Consider the following 14,280-nt stretch of genomic DNA (forward strand, 5'->3'; position numbering starts at 1 on the left):
AAAGCAGCATACCTTCTATGCTAAGGTGGAGGTGGAGGTGCAGCAGTAGTGAGCCACATCCAAGACCACTTCATGTGCAGCACTGCAGCTCGAGAAGCCGAAGTCTAATCGAGCCCCTCGTCACATGACACTCGTCAGCAAAGAAACATTCACGAGCGAAGCCGCCAGAAAGATTGTCTCCTCATTCACGTCGCACAACACACGCTCACCGCTCGTTGGACTTTTGCTTTACGGCACTACATACCATGCTGCCAGTCGTCTTCACGGCTACGACATAATCACACTCTACAATTCTGTCTGCGAATCCCGAACTAGCAGCACAGTATAAGACGACTCTCGGTTCCAAAGAACATTCCTCATTATGGCTTCCAATAACCAGCATTTGTCCCTCCGCAACTCTCCCGCTCCAGGCTCTTCAGGCACAGCAACACCTACATCTGGCTCTCAGACAATCACCGCCGATCCAACCCAGCAGCCTTCGGCAACTCTCAGACTTCGCGGCGCATCACCTTCGACCTCCTCAGGCCGAAGAATACAATGGGCTGAAGATGTGATCGACAATGAGGGCATGGGGAAGAAGTCCTCAAAAGTCTGCTGTATCTATCACAAACCACATGAGCCTGGCGCCTCGGACAGCAGTTCGGAAAGCGATACGAGTGATTCCGATTCGGAGCCCGATTTGAGTCGTGCGAGAAAGGCCGGGTGCGGCAAGAAGAGAGGTAGAGGGAGTAAGAGGGATGGAGAAGATAAAGGCCAGAGGAAGCCCAGCCCAAATGCTTACGAGAGGCAACCGAAGCACAAGGGGAAGCAGAAGCAGGAGGGATGAAAGCAGAGACAGAGATTGAAGAAGGCCTACGAAGTGCCTGTCACCTTCTGACATCCAAAATTGCTCCTTGAATACATGTAGGAGTCGTGCGGAGGAAAAGAGAAGACGGGAAGGAAAGGAAGCATTTCTGGTCAACATAGGCTTGAAAGGATAGCTCCTTCGTTGAAGGAGCACGCATGCTCTGCACGAAAGCGCGGAACCGTGGCGCTGAATTTGCTCCCGCCGTTTTCAGTCTCCTGCAGATATGCAATGTCCTCCCGGGACTTCCTCACACCCGACACGTCTCTCCTTGGCGTCCATCTTACTGAGCAGAACATGGCCTGCGTGTTGTGCATCATCGACTGGCTTGCTTGCCTCGACCATTGTACTCGCAACCTCAGGGTCACCCCGCTGCAAGGACCGAGGCCATCATACATGCTCGAAGTACATGACGCCTCGTAGCACCAGTCCTTCGTCAAGCAAGATACATGTATGTCCTGCTTGAGAAAGCTTCGATAGAGTCACATTATGTCGCTCGCAGCTCTCATTCTCCAGTCTCTCCCTTCTGCTGCTGCTCTTTCTGCGCGGCTTCGGCCTGTGAAATGGGAATGCGGACCAGAGTTTGCGGTAGCTGTTGCTTCCCTTCTTCGACCAGCTCGTGTGCTGAGTCTTTTGCTTGCGGAATTTTGGCTACAATGGGTAGTCAGTACGTAAGCAGGTTGACAATGACCACGGCGCATGACATACTGCTCGCCATATGAACTGCGCGCAACACGGTATTCCAATTCGCCATCACGTGCGCAACTGCTTCCGTTCCATCACTCAATGTCTGCAGCTTCTCCTCCAATTGCTGCATCTGCCCAGCAAGGCCTGCGGATAGGTCACGTAATTGCTTCAGGCTCTCCAACTCCAGCTTCTTTTCGTTGATGCGCGCGTGTAGTGCCGAGGATTGGCTATTCGAGACTTGCCCCAGCCCTGATGATGGTCGCATGAGCCCGCTCGTTGGGCGAGGACCATACGACATTGCGATAGACAGTCTGTGTAGTGTAGTATGGAACAGGAAACATCATGTTTCTCGCGCATGTGAAAGTCGACAGACCCCGCGACGCGACAACCATGCAAGTGGAGCGGAAATGCCGCGACTAGCGAAAGCTTGACGTTGCCTGTGGAGACAGTCCGAAAGTAAACACCTCGATCGAATCTCCATTCGCGAAAGCATTATCGAAGAGCATGAAATACCCGTCGCTTCGAATACACGCCTCTATCGACAGCAGAGCTATTCCATAGCCATCAGCAGCTTTGTCGGACATCGAATACGTACTGGCGCATTTCTCTCGACGCGTTTTTGTGCATGGCGCGACTCAACGAGCCGCCCATCGCACCTTCTCTTGCGACGGCGAGTAGCCTGGCCAACGGACTCGGAGCAGGAGGTACAGGTGGCGAGAGTGTCGAAGTCTGTGAGTATGACCATACGCCTGAGCAAAGACACGCGAAGCAATGCGCACGAGATCCGAATTGCCAGTGAAACAAAGACCGCCTGCTGATATTGCTGAAGTAAAACGCCGCTTCATACGACAGAACCGCGAACTCGCCAAGAACAACTCAAGTCAAAGTCTACGCATCAGGAGTCTGGAATTGGAAGTATCGAAGCTTTTGGCGGACAACTTGGAGCTGAGAGAGCAAGTGCTTGGTCTACAGAACGAGCTTTACGATGCACGTGTGCAAGCTTCGAGCGCAGCGGCCAAGAGACTGAAGGTGCAGTTACGCGCACAGATTGCTCAGCTTGCGGGACTGGTGGATAGCATTGATGACGACGGCTCCGAAGGCATCGAGAAAGCAGTCCCGGAGAAGAAGGAGCGCATATTGAGCCCGAGCAGGCGAGAATACCGAGAACGACAGCCACTTGCTGAGCTAATGCGAGATACGCAAATGCCGACCATCAATGAGGGCAAGTCATTCCCGCGGAGAACGCTAGATGCCGAGCAGATCAATGAGATAAGGCTCAGTGCTGGAAGCTCGGGAAGTGTTGAGCTAGGCCCACCACCGGTCGCCCATTTCGTGGATTCGCAGGAGTCGCTCGAGCAAGAGCCCGTTCAAGTCAACGAAGAGGGATTGATGCCATCTGTTGAGATCACCCGGAGAAAGCGAAGGGATCCGTCGCAATCAAGCAGAAGGTCGTCGATACTCGCGGAATCTCTTCTGAACGCCGACGAGGAGAAGCCTAGCACTATGCTCAGAACAGGCGCAAAACGGAAGCTAGCAGATCGTGATCTCGAAAAGGGTAGCAGACCGCCATTACAAGCAGATTTCACGTTCAGCCGGAAATCGGCGGTTGAGCAACCAGCTGCAGAGAAGCCGAAAATCTCAGAGCCAGCTGTTGAGATCAAGACGAGCAGTGAGACCGCTGAGAGGCCAAGTTCACCAGTCAGGCCAGAGAGGAGGATCTTGAGCGAGAAAAGCACCAATATGTCTCCAAGAAAAGCCGCTGTGCCAACTGGCAAGCCCGCAAAGAAAGGAATCTCCAAGCAAGCGGCGCCGAAGATGGAGGCTGACAAGGAACGTCCTGCTTCTAGAGGCAGCAGGAGGTTATCTTCGCTGAATGTGCTTCCACCACCAGAGCCCAAGGACATTGCTACGACAGTGGAGATCCCAGCACCAGAGCCTGAAACGTCGCCTGCTGAGCTGGATCCGAAGACGCCATTCATCGCAGCTGAAGATCTTTTCTCGCCGCCACAATCACATCCGTCGACTGGAACCAACATGTCTCGACATGGCACACCACCTCCTGCCGAACTCAGCTCTCTAAGCAATACTACGGAGGGCAGTCAAAGACCCTCCCGCCGAGCAAGAGCTGCTGTCAGCTATGCCGAGCCCAGTCTGACCGCCAAAATGAGACGTCCAGACAAGAAGATGGTCGACGCCGTTTCTGGTCTACGAGATCCCAGACTTGTTATGAGCACGTCTTCGAGATCTAGCATCGGTCGACGCACATCTGGGGACATCTCTGAGCGAAGCATGACCGGTATCAGTGGAGGGCAGAAGCGGACAGGCACTGGTGAGGTCAAGATAAAACCGGAACCATTCGAAGACGACGATTGGAAAGCGACACTGGAGAACACTTCTCGACCCAGCATGGGCAGCCCACTGCGCCGTCGCGATGCTTCATCGCCAGATCTTCCAGCTCAGTCGCCACTACGACCAAGTTCAGCAGCAGGCTCCGACACTGCGTCTACACTATTTACTCGTACCCCTGCCGGCATCGGCAACCTCCTCGCCGAGTCTAGGAAACGACGCGAGGCTATGGATGCTCGAGAAGCGGAACGAGAAAGCCGAAGATCATCACTGTCCGACGACTCCATCACAGCTGCTGCCAAGAAACTCGAAGAATTAGAACTTTACGACTTCAAGGACTCATCTTCGCCAGCGACTGAGGAGGCTGCACAGACGAAGAAATCCGGTCATCGTAGGCATTCCAGCGTGCCTAAGCCTGCTGCTCCTTCTAGCGGCGAAACGCAACGAGTGCCGTCCACAAGGGTCGCGAGTCGACGTCGGAGTATGATGTTGTGATGAAATCCAGACCCCAGAACTCACTTCAGCTGTTGAGAGCCAGCTCATCATGATAGAATAGTTTCCTGGGCATTCGCTTACAGTAGTGTTGTTGTCCGTTACAGTAGAGCGCGCATGCGAGATACCTTCACTTCCCCCCCTTTTCCAGCTGGTCCTATCCCATCCTATCTCTCCTGTCGTCTTCTTCACCCTTGCGAATTTCCTCGATGCCTTGATAGTAGTTCCGCACCAACAACGTTAACGTGAAAAGTTCAAAATTTTTTGGACTCGGAGATCTTACTCCTAAAGCAACTTGGAAGGAAATGTAGGATAGGTCTCTTCTTATCGAATGTAGGAAATTGGGGGGTGGGGACTACAGCAAACAAAATGTACATGACCTAGGAGTACTTCCTATAGAAGAGTGGTGAATTTCAGCAGTAGTCAGTCCGAGCCCTTGCCAAAGTTTACTGTATTGTAATTCTACAGTTTCGTAGATCAGCAGAGGGCAGGTATCTCGACCCATCTCAACTTAGTAAATGTAACGTCTTTCTCGAGAAGGAGATTGTGAAGACACAGACTCCTCCTTTCGACTAAAGCAAGCCTTCTAACCCCCTGGCACTGTCAATCACAGACCACGCTTGACAACACAGTTGTCCTCAGCATCTGGAGTACGCAAGCGCTGCCCACGCGCCCATGTTTCCAAACAGAACCACACTAGGTAGACTCGGGACCTTCGATTCAATTGCCATGGTATCGCGTTCGCCCTCGCCTTCGCCTTCGCCTTTCTCAGAGATCTGAAGTCCTGCCATGCAAGTTGCTGCTCGATCGGCAAGACTCCAAGCAGCAGGCCCCGAGATTCGTATTCCTCCGTAGCAGTATATATTCCTTTCAAAGACCGGAGGTGGTGCTAGAATCGGGGAATTTCAGCCACGAAATCTTGGTGATGATTCTGAAGCTCGGGTTGTTCCCATTTCAAGAGCCTGACGACTTCATTAGACTGATTCCGACCTTTCCGGCTGCGCGAGAATGCAGTTCCTATACGACTGATTCTAGGCTCCACATTAAGATGATACAATGAATCAGGCTGATACTGAAACTGACGGTCGCAGTAGCCACTATTTGATAGTCACCGGATGTTTCTGGATATGTTTGGTGATCTTCGCTCTGCTCTTTAGTAGCGATTGGCTGCAAAAGGGGCATCGCTGCCGCCTCAGTTCGAACTTGAACTTGCGTGCAAGGAGATTCGGCGCAGCTGACGGGTGCATTGCTAACCGCGAACAGTCTTTCAGTGACCGGAGGCTCGTGTGGCTCGAGGAGCTCTGCATCATGTATGCGATATTCTGGAAGAGAAGGTCCACTCCATGGGTGCGGCCCGAAGAAGAGCGAGGAGGCTGGTCACTTCAAAGTCGCATAACTTTTCGCTCTCCACAGTCGGTTCATGTGGGTGACTTTGAGCATTCTCCATGTGCGTCACCACCGCAGCATTCGGTTCATGGTCATGGTGTGTGACAAGGTGGGAATGACAGATGTCTTCCAAGCCGATTTGTGACTCCAGAAGTCCAGCAGGCTTTAGAACTGTGAAGGGGGCGCTCATACCACGTCTTTGGCTGATTGTGGTTCCTGCGGATCACGCAAAAGCATCCCGGATCCCCCCTCGCGATTCCTGCATGGACTTCATTCTCGTGTCGCTGGCGAAGGTCGTCTCTCGAGAATAATTTATCGCAGTCCGCGACCCGACAAGCATGGTAGACGTCAGGCTGCCGCGCCTTCGCGCAATGTTCTGGCGTCTGCTTATGTACTTTCAAAGACTTCTCTGCAGAATAATGCGTGTTGCATAGATCACAATTGAAGCGACCAGACGTCGTAGATACTTCGTGTCCAGGATCCATCATGAAATGTGAGATACGTCACCAGGAAGTTGTGTCGCAAGAGGTGCCCAAAAGCGCTGCTGAACAGGGCCAATAATATGAAACGACTAAACGTGAGTTCAGGGGATATCGTACGAAATTCATTCTGTGAGTGATTGTCCAAGGGATATATGTCTCAGTGATGGCGGTGCGATTGATGCTTCAAGGATATGTCTGGAGGTTCAATCTTGGAGGTGCCGGACAACGAATCAGACCGACATTGTACTGAGAGAAGAGGTGTCTTGGGCGGATGTTCAGCCTCGACGTAATGGAGACATGGAAGTGCAGGATTCGCAGCATGATTGCCTGAGACTTCATGAGTATACCTAATCTCGGCCTGCCGGATACTAATTTAGATGCCTTACGGAGTATGTATCGACACCAGGAGCCTATCCGGATCTTGCCCTTTCTCCAAGTGCTGCCTCACGCTGGCGAGCCATTCGTAGGATGAAGGATCCATGCTTACTTCCGAAGACTGGTCGGGCATTGCCAATTGAGGCATGACGGTGGTTGTTCGAGAGCTGTTGCCATTTACGAAGGGTTTCGGAGAAAATTAATGGCGAGCCTCATGATGATGAAGAATAGGTGACACGAAAATGAAATTGCAAGCTTGCAGCGTTTCCTTCCATGCACGGTAAAGGCTTCCATTCGAGCAGATGATCTCGTTGCCCATTGATGTTTTGACCAGGCTGTAACAGTGAAAATGCCAACCTGCGAGCACTGCAACCTCAGATCAGGTAAAACGAATCAAGGCCAATCTGGTCTCACCTGGATGGGCACTTGGTCGGAGAGCATCCAGTACCAATGAAGAAATAGAGGGATATCGACCACTCGGGGCTGAGGAAGAACAATTACTTTCTCACTAGCACTATGCTATTACACGCCCATCATACTCCACGCTTCTCCCAAAAGAAAATCGACAACAAAAGAGACATGCTCGCTGGTGTTGGTATCAGTAAAGCAGAGTCGCCGCAAACCCTTCCAATCTCTTCACCATTTGCTGGTCCCGTCTACCGCACTCCCTGAAAGTGTCGCACTAAAGATGCACAAGAATGGAACGAATCTTTCAGTACTCCACGAACTTCACTGCCTCCGACAGACCATCTTGACTGGCGAAACCACGAGTGTGGGATGGTGTGCCGCCTGTCCCAGGCCCAGCCCGAGGAATATCAGGACCGGTTGTGTTCGGAGCTGTCGTTCTTCCTCCTGGCGGTGGACCAACTTTCATGACAGCATTTGGAGGTGGAGGCAGCGGTCTTCAGCAGCAGTCAGCAAGCACAATAAACAAGATCAGAGGTGACAGTAGGTAATAGAAATGCTCCATATGGCTGGGTATCTTCTGTGTTGGGGAGCATTCTAGTTGTACCCGTTCATAGTCATCCTCTGGCTTTGTCTGCTGAGCTCGCGGTCGGCGGATGGTGAGATCGGTCTGCTACCACCATGGACTTGGGCGGAGCTCTCCTTGAGGGCGAGGAGCTGCTTGGCACGGAAAGACTCGTAGTGGATTTGCGAGGTAGTTTCGATCAGGTCTTGGAGATGAGTCCTGGTCAAGAAGTTGCGGAGGTAGACAAATTCGCAGTGGTTCTCGTCCTCGACGTTGATGGTTCCCCAGCGAGTCTGGCGGCCGCGAACAGTCTTGCCGTTGACGTTGATGTTGCGCTCGCTGCCGACAACAGCGAATGGGATGGTGGACTGGATGACGAAGTTAGCATGTACCACGAGATGTCACAAATTGCCTTTCGTACCTTGATCTGCGCATTCAACTCAGCCTCCTGGGAGTCATACTCCTCATTGTCGTATGGGTACATGCGGATGTTGTGGAAGGCAAACTCCTCCTTGATTCGGTCCTTGAAAGCTTGTCGCTCGTCGAGAGTAAGGCTGTCGGCCTTTGCAATGACCGGGACGACGTTGACAGTCTCGCTGAGCTTCTTGAGCACGACAATATCGATTGGCTTCAAAGCGTGGCCAGTCGGCGCAATGAAGTACAAGCAGCAGTGGATGCGGGTGTCCTGGATGTATCGCTCTCGCTGAGCAGTGAGCTCCTTGCGGAGGTATGCGCTGTGCTGGTCCTTGATGTACTTGACGATGGGATCCCAGCAGCGATCGTTGTTGACCAAATCGCCATATCCAGGAGTATCGACAATGTTCAGGCGCAGGCGCACGCCATTCTCCTCGAGGATGTGAGTGACAGGGTGGATCTCGGTGGTCTGGCGGACTGGCTCTTGGGGCGCGAGACGTCCTTTGCTGTCAACAAGATGCGAGGCGAAAATGGTGTTGATGAGGGTGGATTTGCCGAGGCCGGTTTGTCCTGTACGCGCACATACGTGTTAGATTTGTTTCTACGAGTTGCGCGGAGGCATTGGCTGCCATTGGCACGAGTCATTCGCCGCGTGGGAAAGAAGGAGACATACCAACGCAGATAACGTTGAACTGAAAGCCGCGCTTGACCAACTTCCTCTCGATCTGGTCGGTGATGGTGTCGAAACCGACGTGGCTGTTGGGGAACACGCTCTGCTGCGGCTGCTGCGTCATCATCGCCGCCATTGTCGCTGGAGTCGCTGCTGAGTCGGCCGAACGGGGAAATCGAGGTCGAAAGGGTGATGGGAGGGAGTCAACGAGCGACGTTTCGTTGGTATACGGGCGTAGGCAATGGTGATAGAGATGGAGGCGGAGATGGAGAAAGTGCGGCCTGCAACGCAAGCTTGCACAGGGTTCACGCCGCACGGCAAGTCCAATCACCGCCGCGGGAAAGAGCCGCCAGAAATGAACAGCCCGGCCGCCTTGGCAAGGAAGCGCAGCGCAGATCTCCAGCCCGTGCAAGACAAGAACAACGAGATACACATTCATCACCACCATGGCCGCGTTCCGAGCACCGTCCGCCTCTTTCCTCGCTGCATTCCTCCCAGTTGCGCGCGAACGATTAATTCACGAACCTGCCACGAGACGGATACCTCTGCTCCAGCAAATCCAGCAACTGCGAATCGATGCCGCCCTTTCACCCCTCCTGCCCGCAGCTCTTACCCCGATCCCATCATTACTTGGACAGCTGTGGGAAGGCGTCTTGCGCGCAGTGCCGAAGAAGAAAACGAGTCACATGAAGAAGCGACATAGGCAGATGGCGGGCAAAGCACTGAAGGATGTCACCGCATTGAACAAATGCAGCGCATGTGGAAGGCTGAAGCGAGCACACGTGTTATGTCCATATTGTGTGACTAGTACGTGATTGGATGTGAGAGTGGAGCGTTGCGATACTAACATGGCCCAGGCATAAAACAGTGGTTCGCAAATGGATTCAAGTCAAAACAAGAAGTGGAGGAGTTGGAGAAGAAGCGATTCGAGGATTTGAATGACTCGCTGAGGGCCAGAGGAAGGCGGCCTCTCCAGTGGGAATCTCTGTACGGTGAAAAGAAGAGCCCGGCCGAAGCCAAGTGAGGCAGGAGGAAAAAACATTGGAAGCATAGCGATGGCGTTGCGTGAGGTTCGGCGCATAGTCCTGGCACATAAGAGATGCGGCAGAGAGAAGGGTTCAAATTATGCATCTCACAGGTCTGACGATGAAGTTGCGCATGCAAGAATGGGAGGAAATTGGTATCGACATGTTTCATGAAATATTTAAGCAGAGCTCACTGAACGTACCACGAACCATCCTTCGATATTTCCCGCGCAAGACCGTAGATATCGGTCTGGAGCCATGCTCGCAGGCAATGCGACAAGTTTCTGCGATGAAATCCGGCGAAACCACTGTTGGCACGGTCTGCCAGACATGCATCGACTGGTCCACATGCGGACACAGCATCTGGTGATGTCTCACTTGAATGTCTGCCGTCGAGATGCCCGTGTGTATATTACCTCGACAGACTTAGCCACATCAACCATCAACAAACTCTCGAGACTCTTACCACACAATGCGGACTGCAACTCGCATCGACAGTATCAAGTCTAACATTGACCAATTTCAATCTCATGCATGCGACCTCCTCGATGCAATCGAGGCCTTGCATTCCTCATCTGTTTGGCGCAGCTCCGACAGCAATCAAGAGTTCAACGATAATAGAAAAATATCAACGCCTCAGCATCAAAAGATATCCAAAGCTTTCAGCCGCTTCTACCATCGCTGGCGTCTCCTACACAGCGAGCCAATGTCACACTTCATCAAGATCCTCCGACGATACTCTTTACTATCCAGCCCCATCTTTGAACCAATCAAGAGAATCCTACACCACGAGATTCACAACCCCAGTACAAAATCCCGCTACAGAATCGCACAACTCGAAAAAGGCACCGCAGAATACCTCCCAACCATCTCAGAAATGCTCCAGAAATTCAGCACAACAGTCAACCAAAGCCGAACCAAGCCCTCACGACTCGGCCACCTTCCTCTCGCGGAATGGATCCACGAACTAGAATGGTACGACCATCAAATCTTCCAATTCGAACAAGACATCTTGCAAGGCGAAATGGAAGAGCTTGAGGAGAAAAGAAATGCGCCTGATCTGATCAGCCAGGCAGACCATCATACCTTGACGCCCAAAATCTCCGAGGTAAGGTAGCATCATCATCATCATCATCATCCTAGAAGAAAATGGAGGGTGAAGAAAGACGTCAGTCAGTCAGGATTAGTAAGGAACTTAGAAGAAGTGAGAAGAGGAGGAAGATTTTGATGGGAAAGGAAAGGAAAGGAAAGGAAACTTGCGAATTAGAGAGGAGGAGTTTGATTATATGTAGACACAACTGTCTGAGTACCTATGAAACGCGTGCCAGCGTGCTCAAGAATTGCCCAAGAAACGGAAACGGAAGACAAGAGCGACAGAGGTAGGTCTCTTGTTGAAGTTTGGGATCGCGCAGACACTCGCCGAAATGGATGTAGAGCGTCGCACGCCACGCCACGCCACTTGTCAAGGGAAGCCATGGGTGGTGCATCCCAGGACAGGACAGGACAGGACAGGAAAACAGCACATGCCAAGGTCTCCGGGCCCATCTGCTTAAAGAATTTGGATGTAGGTCATGTCGGCAATTTTTAAGGATGGGAGGGAGTCTTAACGGCCAGCCCATTCACCTACTCTCAAATTTCTTCGCTGCCAAGTTCTCACATGCACGCCAAATCTACCTAGCTCCTAGCATTAGGATTGAACACCTGGTCCACAACCATCTCCTTCACGAGGTGAATCGTCTGCTCGCTTGGATAGTCATGTGCAGGCATTCCCTCCAAAGGAGGCGCAAGCTCCCACAGCAAGCTCACGTTCCCACCCTCACGCGCCATCTTCAGGCGCCAGAAGATGTGGAATCCCTCGAAGTTCTTCCCCTGCTTCTTCTTCGTTGTCGTCAGCCGGAAGCCGTGAGCATGCCAATCTGGAGCCTTGACTATGAGAGGCGGGCCCCAATGCATGACGTCGCGTCTCATCCCAGCTTCTCCGCCCCACTGCTGGATGTGGCTGCCGTCCTTGATGCGGGTCTTAGTCCAGTAGATCTGACACTTCAGAGGCTGGTCCTTGTGTGCTTCCTCGATGAAGTCCCATTGCCAGACCGCAGAATCGACTGGACCCGTTTCTCCTGGCTTCATGAGTGTGACCCAGCGCTCCTCGACCCAGAGCTCGTCATCATATTTTCCCCTCATGACGATTCTCTTGTTAATGTCACCTTCTCTCGCTGGAATGTTACCTCTTCGGGACAAGATCTGATCTCCCTTCTCATAAAGACCATCTGGGTGACGAAGATCGTCGAAGTGTTCATCTTGGGAGATGCCGAAACAGTCTGTTGGGGGCACACTGATGTCGATCACATCTTGGTAGCGCAGAGCCACACCGCGCGCGACTGGATGGGGCGCGAGGGCGACGCTTGGAGCAACATCCTTCACCTTGTCCTTGCCGAATGCATTCTCGAGTGCCTCCATCAGATATCGCGACTTGGAGAACCCGCCCGCCACCAAGATGAACTTGACTTCCGAGTCCTTCAACAGGGCTGAAACAAGATCGACGTTCTTCTTAACGACAGGTTCAAAGAATTGCCGCATTTCTGCCCTGTGAATGAGGAGGTTAGTACTTTACATGCACATCCTGTTGAAATATGGCCAACCACTTACGCGTTCACTCTAATGGTGTACGATTCAAGTCCAGTACTGTCGCAGTCCTTGCCGCTGACGGTAATGTTGGCTATTTTCGTGGTCTTCGTGGTTTTCTGTTGTGAGAAGCCATGCTTGGCCTGCTCAAGAAAGTTGTCCTTACTGATGTCCAGGTCCTCAAGTAGTGCCTCGAGGCCATACTTCTTTGGCTTGTCCTCCTTGCCCTGCTTCGCATTGCCAATATCGTTTCGCAGCGTCTCCTCGCCGTTTTCGGGTTGGGGCTTGGGCTTGGGCTTGTCCTTCTTGCCCTTCTTGCGCTTCTTCGCATTGCCAATATTGTTTTGCACCGTCTCCTCGCCGTTCTCGGGCTTGGGCTTGGCCTTGTATTTGCGTTCAACATATGGTGGCAGCCACTTGAGGAACTCGGCGTCAACAAATTCAGAGCCACATAGGTCACTCTCTGACGGTGCCAGTTTATGAAGCTTTACAGCAGCGCCATCATTTGAGTCGCTCTTCTGCTGCAGCCGAATGCCGTCAGTCGTACCACCACCTGCGTCGAGGAGGATGAATTGCTCGCCTGCCAAGTACAAAGCCTGTCCGTTGTTCTTGAGCTGGTCGAAGTAGAATGCGGCAGAGGCATGAGCTTCGTAGACGAGCTGCACACGGTCGACAAGGCCAGTCTTCTTCGCAGCTTGTGACATGATGCGGTTCTCCGGCGGGTCCCAAGCTTCCGGCACGCTGATGAAGAGCACGGTTGGCATGGCTTCCAATTTCTGTAAGACGGGTTAGCGTAAGGCAAGGTTAGAAAAGGAGACACAGGATCTCACCTCCTTCGAAAAGCCAATAAACCAGTCCTCGCTCATCGAGGACAAGCTCTTCTGAAGAATCTGCCTGAACAGTTCCTGAAGCACTGTCTCCGCATCGAATCCACAAGCCTTCAGACGGCGCTCCGCTGTATCAGCGATATAGTTATCGCTATGAGCTCTGTATATGGAGAGCTTGAGTTGCTCAATGATGTTCTCGGCGGAAACGGTACCAGCCTCAATGGCCTTCTCAAGTTCCGCGCCTACAGTAAATGAGTCAGCAAGCTTTCATACAATGTACGCTCTGAGACGTAGCGCCGAGACTGTGCTGCCATTTCTGAGGCTACTGCGTCGGTCACGGTCACAAGGGTATACTTACCCCAAAGCAACCGATACGTGCCATCATCTTGCTTCTCGAGGGCGATGCGCGAGGTAGTGTGGTCTGCATGTGCGCCCAAGCGAACGTCGCGCGCAGCAGAGGGTTCTGGTGGAACTCCTGGCTTGCCGACCCAGTATGTGACCATCAACTTCGTGGTGCCAAAGTCGGCGCTAATGAAGCGAGTCGTGACAGGACTGCCGCTGGGAGTCGAGGTGACATTGTTGGTGTCCTTGTTGCCGGCGTCAGTACCACCCGGCGGCGCCATAGCTCGCTGGCCGGCAGTCTTCGCAGAGACCTCAAGCTATGCCAGGGGATGCGATAAGGGGGGCGTTGCGAGAGTGTTGGACCAACCGCGATGGTGAGATGTTGGCTTACTTGAGGTTGTCCGCACGCGCAAGTTGTTTTGACACGGGCGATGTTTTGTATCCCGAGGTCGACTCTTTTGAGCGACAAGCGGCGGAATACACAAAGTGAACGAGAAGACGCGAGGTGTCGACGTCCGTGCGTTGGTTGGCCGGTCAGATCTCGAACGCTTATGCATGTGAAGTTCAAAGTCGGCTTGGCATCATCGCGCGCTTCACTTTTGCGATGAACACAATAAGCGAGCACAACAATAACAATAGCCAAGACAGACTAGCAACTTCACTTTTCCATCCGTCGAAAACTTCTTCTTGCTTCGAGAACCCACCACACTGCCATCTTCGCCCATTGCTCTACACACACCTGCCACCCCAGAAGAACACTACAACCACACAACCGACATCGCACTGGGAAAGTCTGCA

General features: G+C 52.6%; 7 protein-coding genes across 7 annotated transcripts; 3 read left to right on the top strand and 4 right to left on the bottom strand.

Moving 5' to 3' along the window:
• Window positions 1–361: 361 nt before the first annotated feature.
• MYCFIDRAFT_84078 (uncharacterized protein) lies at window positions 362–826 on the top strand (the record flags this gene model as incomplete). Its single annotated transcript, XM_007926228.1, has 1 exon — window positions 362–826. The coding sequence occupies one exon, from the start codon at window positions 362–364 to the stop codon at window positions 824–826; it is 465 nt and encodes a 154-aa protein (XP_007924419.1).
• Window positions 827–1,349: 523 nt separating this feature from the next.
• Window positions 1,350–1,829, bottom strand: MYCFIDRAFT_44300 (uncharacterized protein; the record flags this gene model as incomplete). The annotated part of the gene is made up of 2 exons (XM_007926062.1): window positions 1,350–1,495; window positions 1,553–1,829. The coding sequence occupies 2 exons, from the start codon at window positions 1,827–1,829 to the stop codon at window positions 1,350–1,352; spliced, it is 423 nt and encodes a 140-aa protein (XP_007924253.1).
• A 327-nt stretch (window positions 1,830–2,156) lies between these two features.
• MYCFIDRAFT_84080 (uncharacterized protein) lies at window positions 2,157–4,372 on the top strand (the record flags this gene model as incomplete). Its single annotated transcript, XM_007926229.1, has 2 exons — window positions 2,157–2,262; window positions 2,361–4,372. The coding sequence occupies 2 exons, from the start codon at window positions 2,157–2,159 to the stop codon at window positions 4,370–4,372; spliced, it is 2,118 nt and encodes a 705-aa protein (XP_007924420.1).
• Window positions 4,373–7,097: 2,725 nt separating this feature from the next.
• Window positions 7,098–7,752, bottom strand: MYCFIDRAFT_210701 (uncharacterized protein). Its single transcript, XM_007926230.1, has one exon. The coding sequence runs from the start codon at window positions 7,484–7,486 to the stop codon at window positions 7,325–7,327; it is 162 nt and encodes a 53-aa protein (XP_007924421.1). The 5' UTR covers window positions 7,487–7,752; the 3' UTR covers window positions 7,098–7,324.
• Window positions 7,098–8,890, bottom strand: MYCFIDRAFT_60595 (uncharacterized protein). Its single transcript, XM_007926127.1, has 3 exons — window positions 8,670–8,890; window positions 8,004–8,566; window positions 7,098–7,950 (listed from the first exon to the last, which is right to left on the bottom strand). Exons 1-3 carry the CDS (start codon window positions 8,800–8,802, stop codon window positions 7,615–7,617), a joined length of 1,032 nt encoding a protein of 343 aa, XP_007924318.1. The 5' UTR covers window positions 8,803–8,890; the 3' UTR covers window positions 7,098–7,614.
• A 222-nt stretch (window positions 8,891–9,112) lies between these two features.
• MYCFIDRAFT_60597 (uncharacterized protein) lies at window positions 9,113–10,147 on the top strand (the record flags this gene model as incomplete). Its single annotated transcript, XM_007926128.1, has 2 exons — window positions 9,113–9,473; window positions 9,524–10,147. The coding sequence occupies 2 exons, from the start codon at window positions 9,113–9,115 to the stop codon at window positions 9,688–9,690; spliced, it is 528 nt and encodes a 175-aa protein (XP_007924319.1). The 3' UTR covers window positions 9,691–10,147.
• A 1,163-nt stretch (window positions 10,148–11,310) lies between these two features.
• On the bottom strand, window positions 11,311–14,261 carry MYCFIDRAFT_172851 (uncharacterized protein; the record flags this gene model as incomplete). The annotated part of the gene is made up of 11 exons (XM_007926231.1): window positions 11,311–11,343; window positions 11,393–12,275; window positions 12,309–12,332; window positions 12,359–13,079; window positions 13,134–13,382; window positions 13,421–13,799; window positions 13,846–13,868; window positions 13,909–14,078; window positions 14,108–14,131; window positions 14,164–14,211; window positions 14,245–14,261. The coding sequence occupies 11 exons, from the start codon at window positions 14,259–14,261 to the stop codon at window positions 11,311–11,313; spliced, it is 2,571 nt and encodes an 856-aa protein (XP_007924422.1).
• Window positions 14,262–14,280: the final 19 nt, after the last annotated feature.

This window comes from Pseudocercospora fijiensis (genome assembly GCF_000340215.1).
Source record: "Pseudocercospora fijiensis CIRAD86 unplaced genomic scaffold MYCFIscaffold_3, whole genome shotgun sequence".
NCBI classification, from domain to species: domain Eukaryota; kingdom Fungi; phylum Ascomycota; class Dothideomycetes; order Mycosphaerellales; family Mycosphaerellaceae; genus Pseudocercospora; species Pseudocercospora fijiensis.

Bases quoted from the DNA above. Each gene is read 5' to 3' on its own strand.
- MYCFIDRAFT_210701 (XM_007926230.1), bottom strand. From the start codon at position 7,486: ATGAAAGTTGGTCCACCGCCAGGAGGAAGAACGACAGCTCCGAACACA.
- MYCFIDRAFT_60595 (XM_007926127.1), bottom strand. From the start codon at position 8,802: ATGGCGGCGATGATGACGCAGCAGCCGCAGCAGAGCGTGTTCCCCAAC. The intron at 8,567-8,669 runs GTATGTCTCCTT...GTGCGCGTACAG, and splicing joins GTTCAACGTTATCTGCGTTG to GACAAACCGGCCTCGGCAAA. The intron at 7,951-8,003 runs GTACGAAAGGCA...TTCGTCATCCAG, and splicing joins AGTTGAATGCGCAGATCAAG to TCCACCATCCCATTCGCTGT.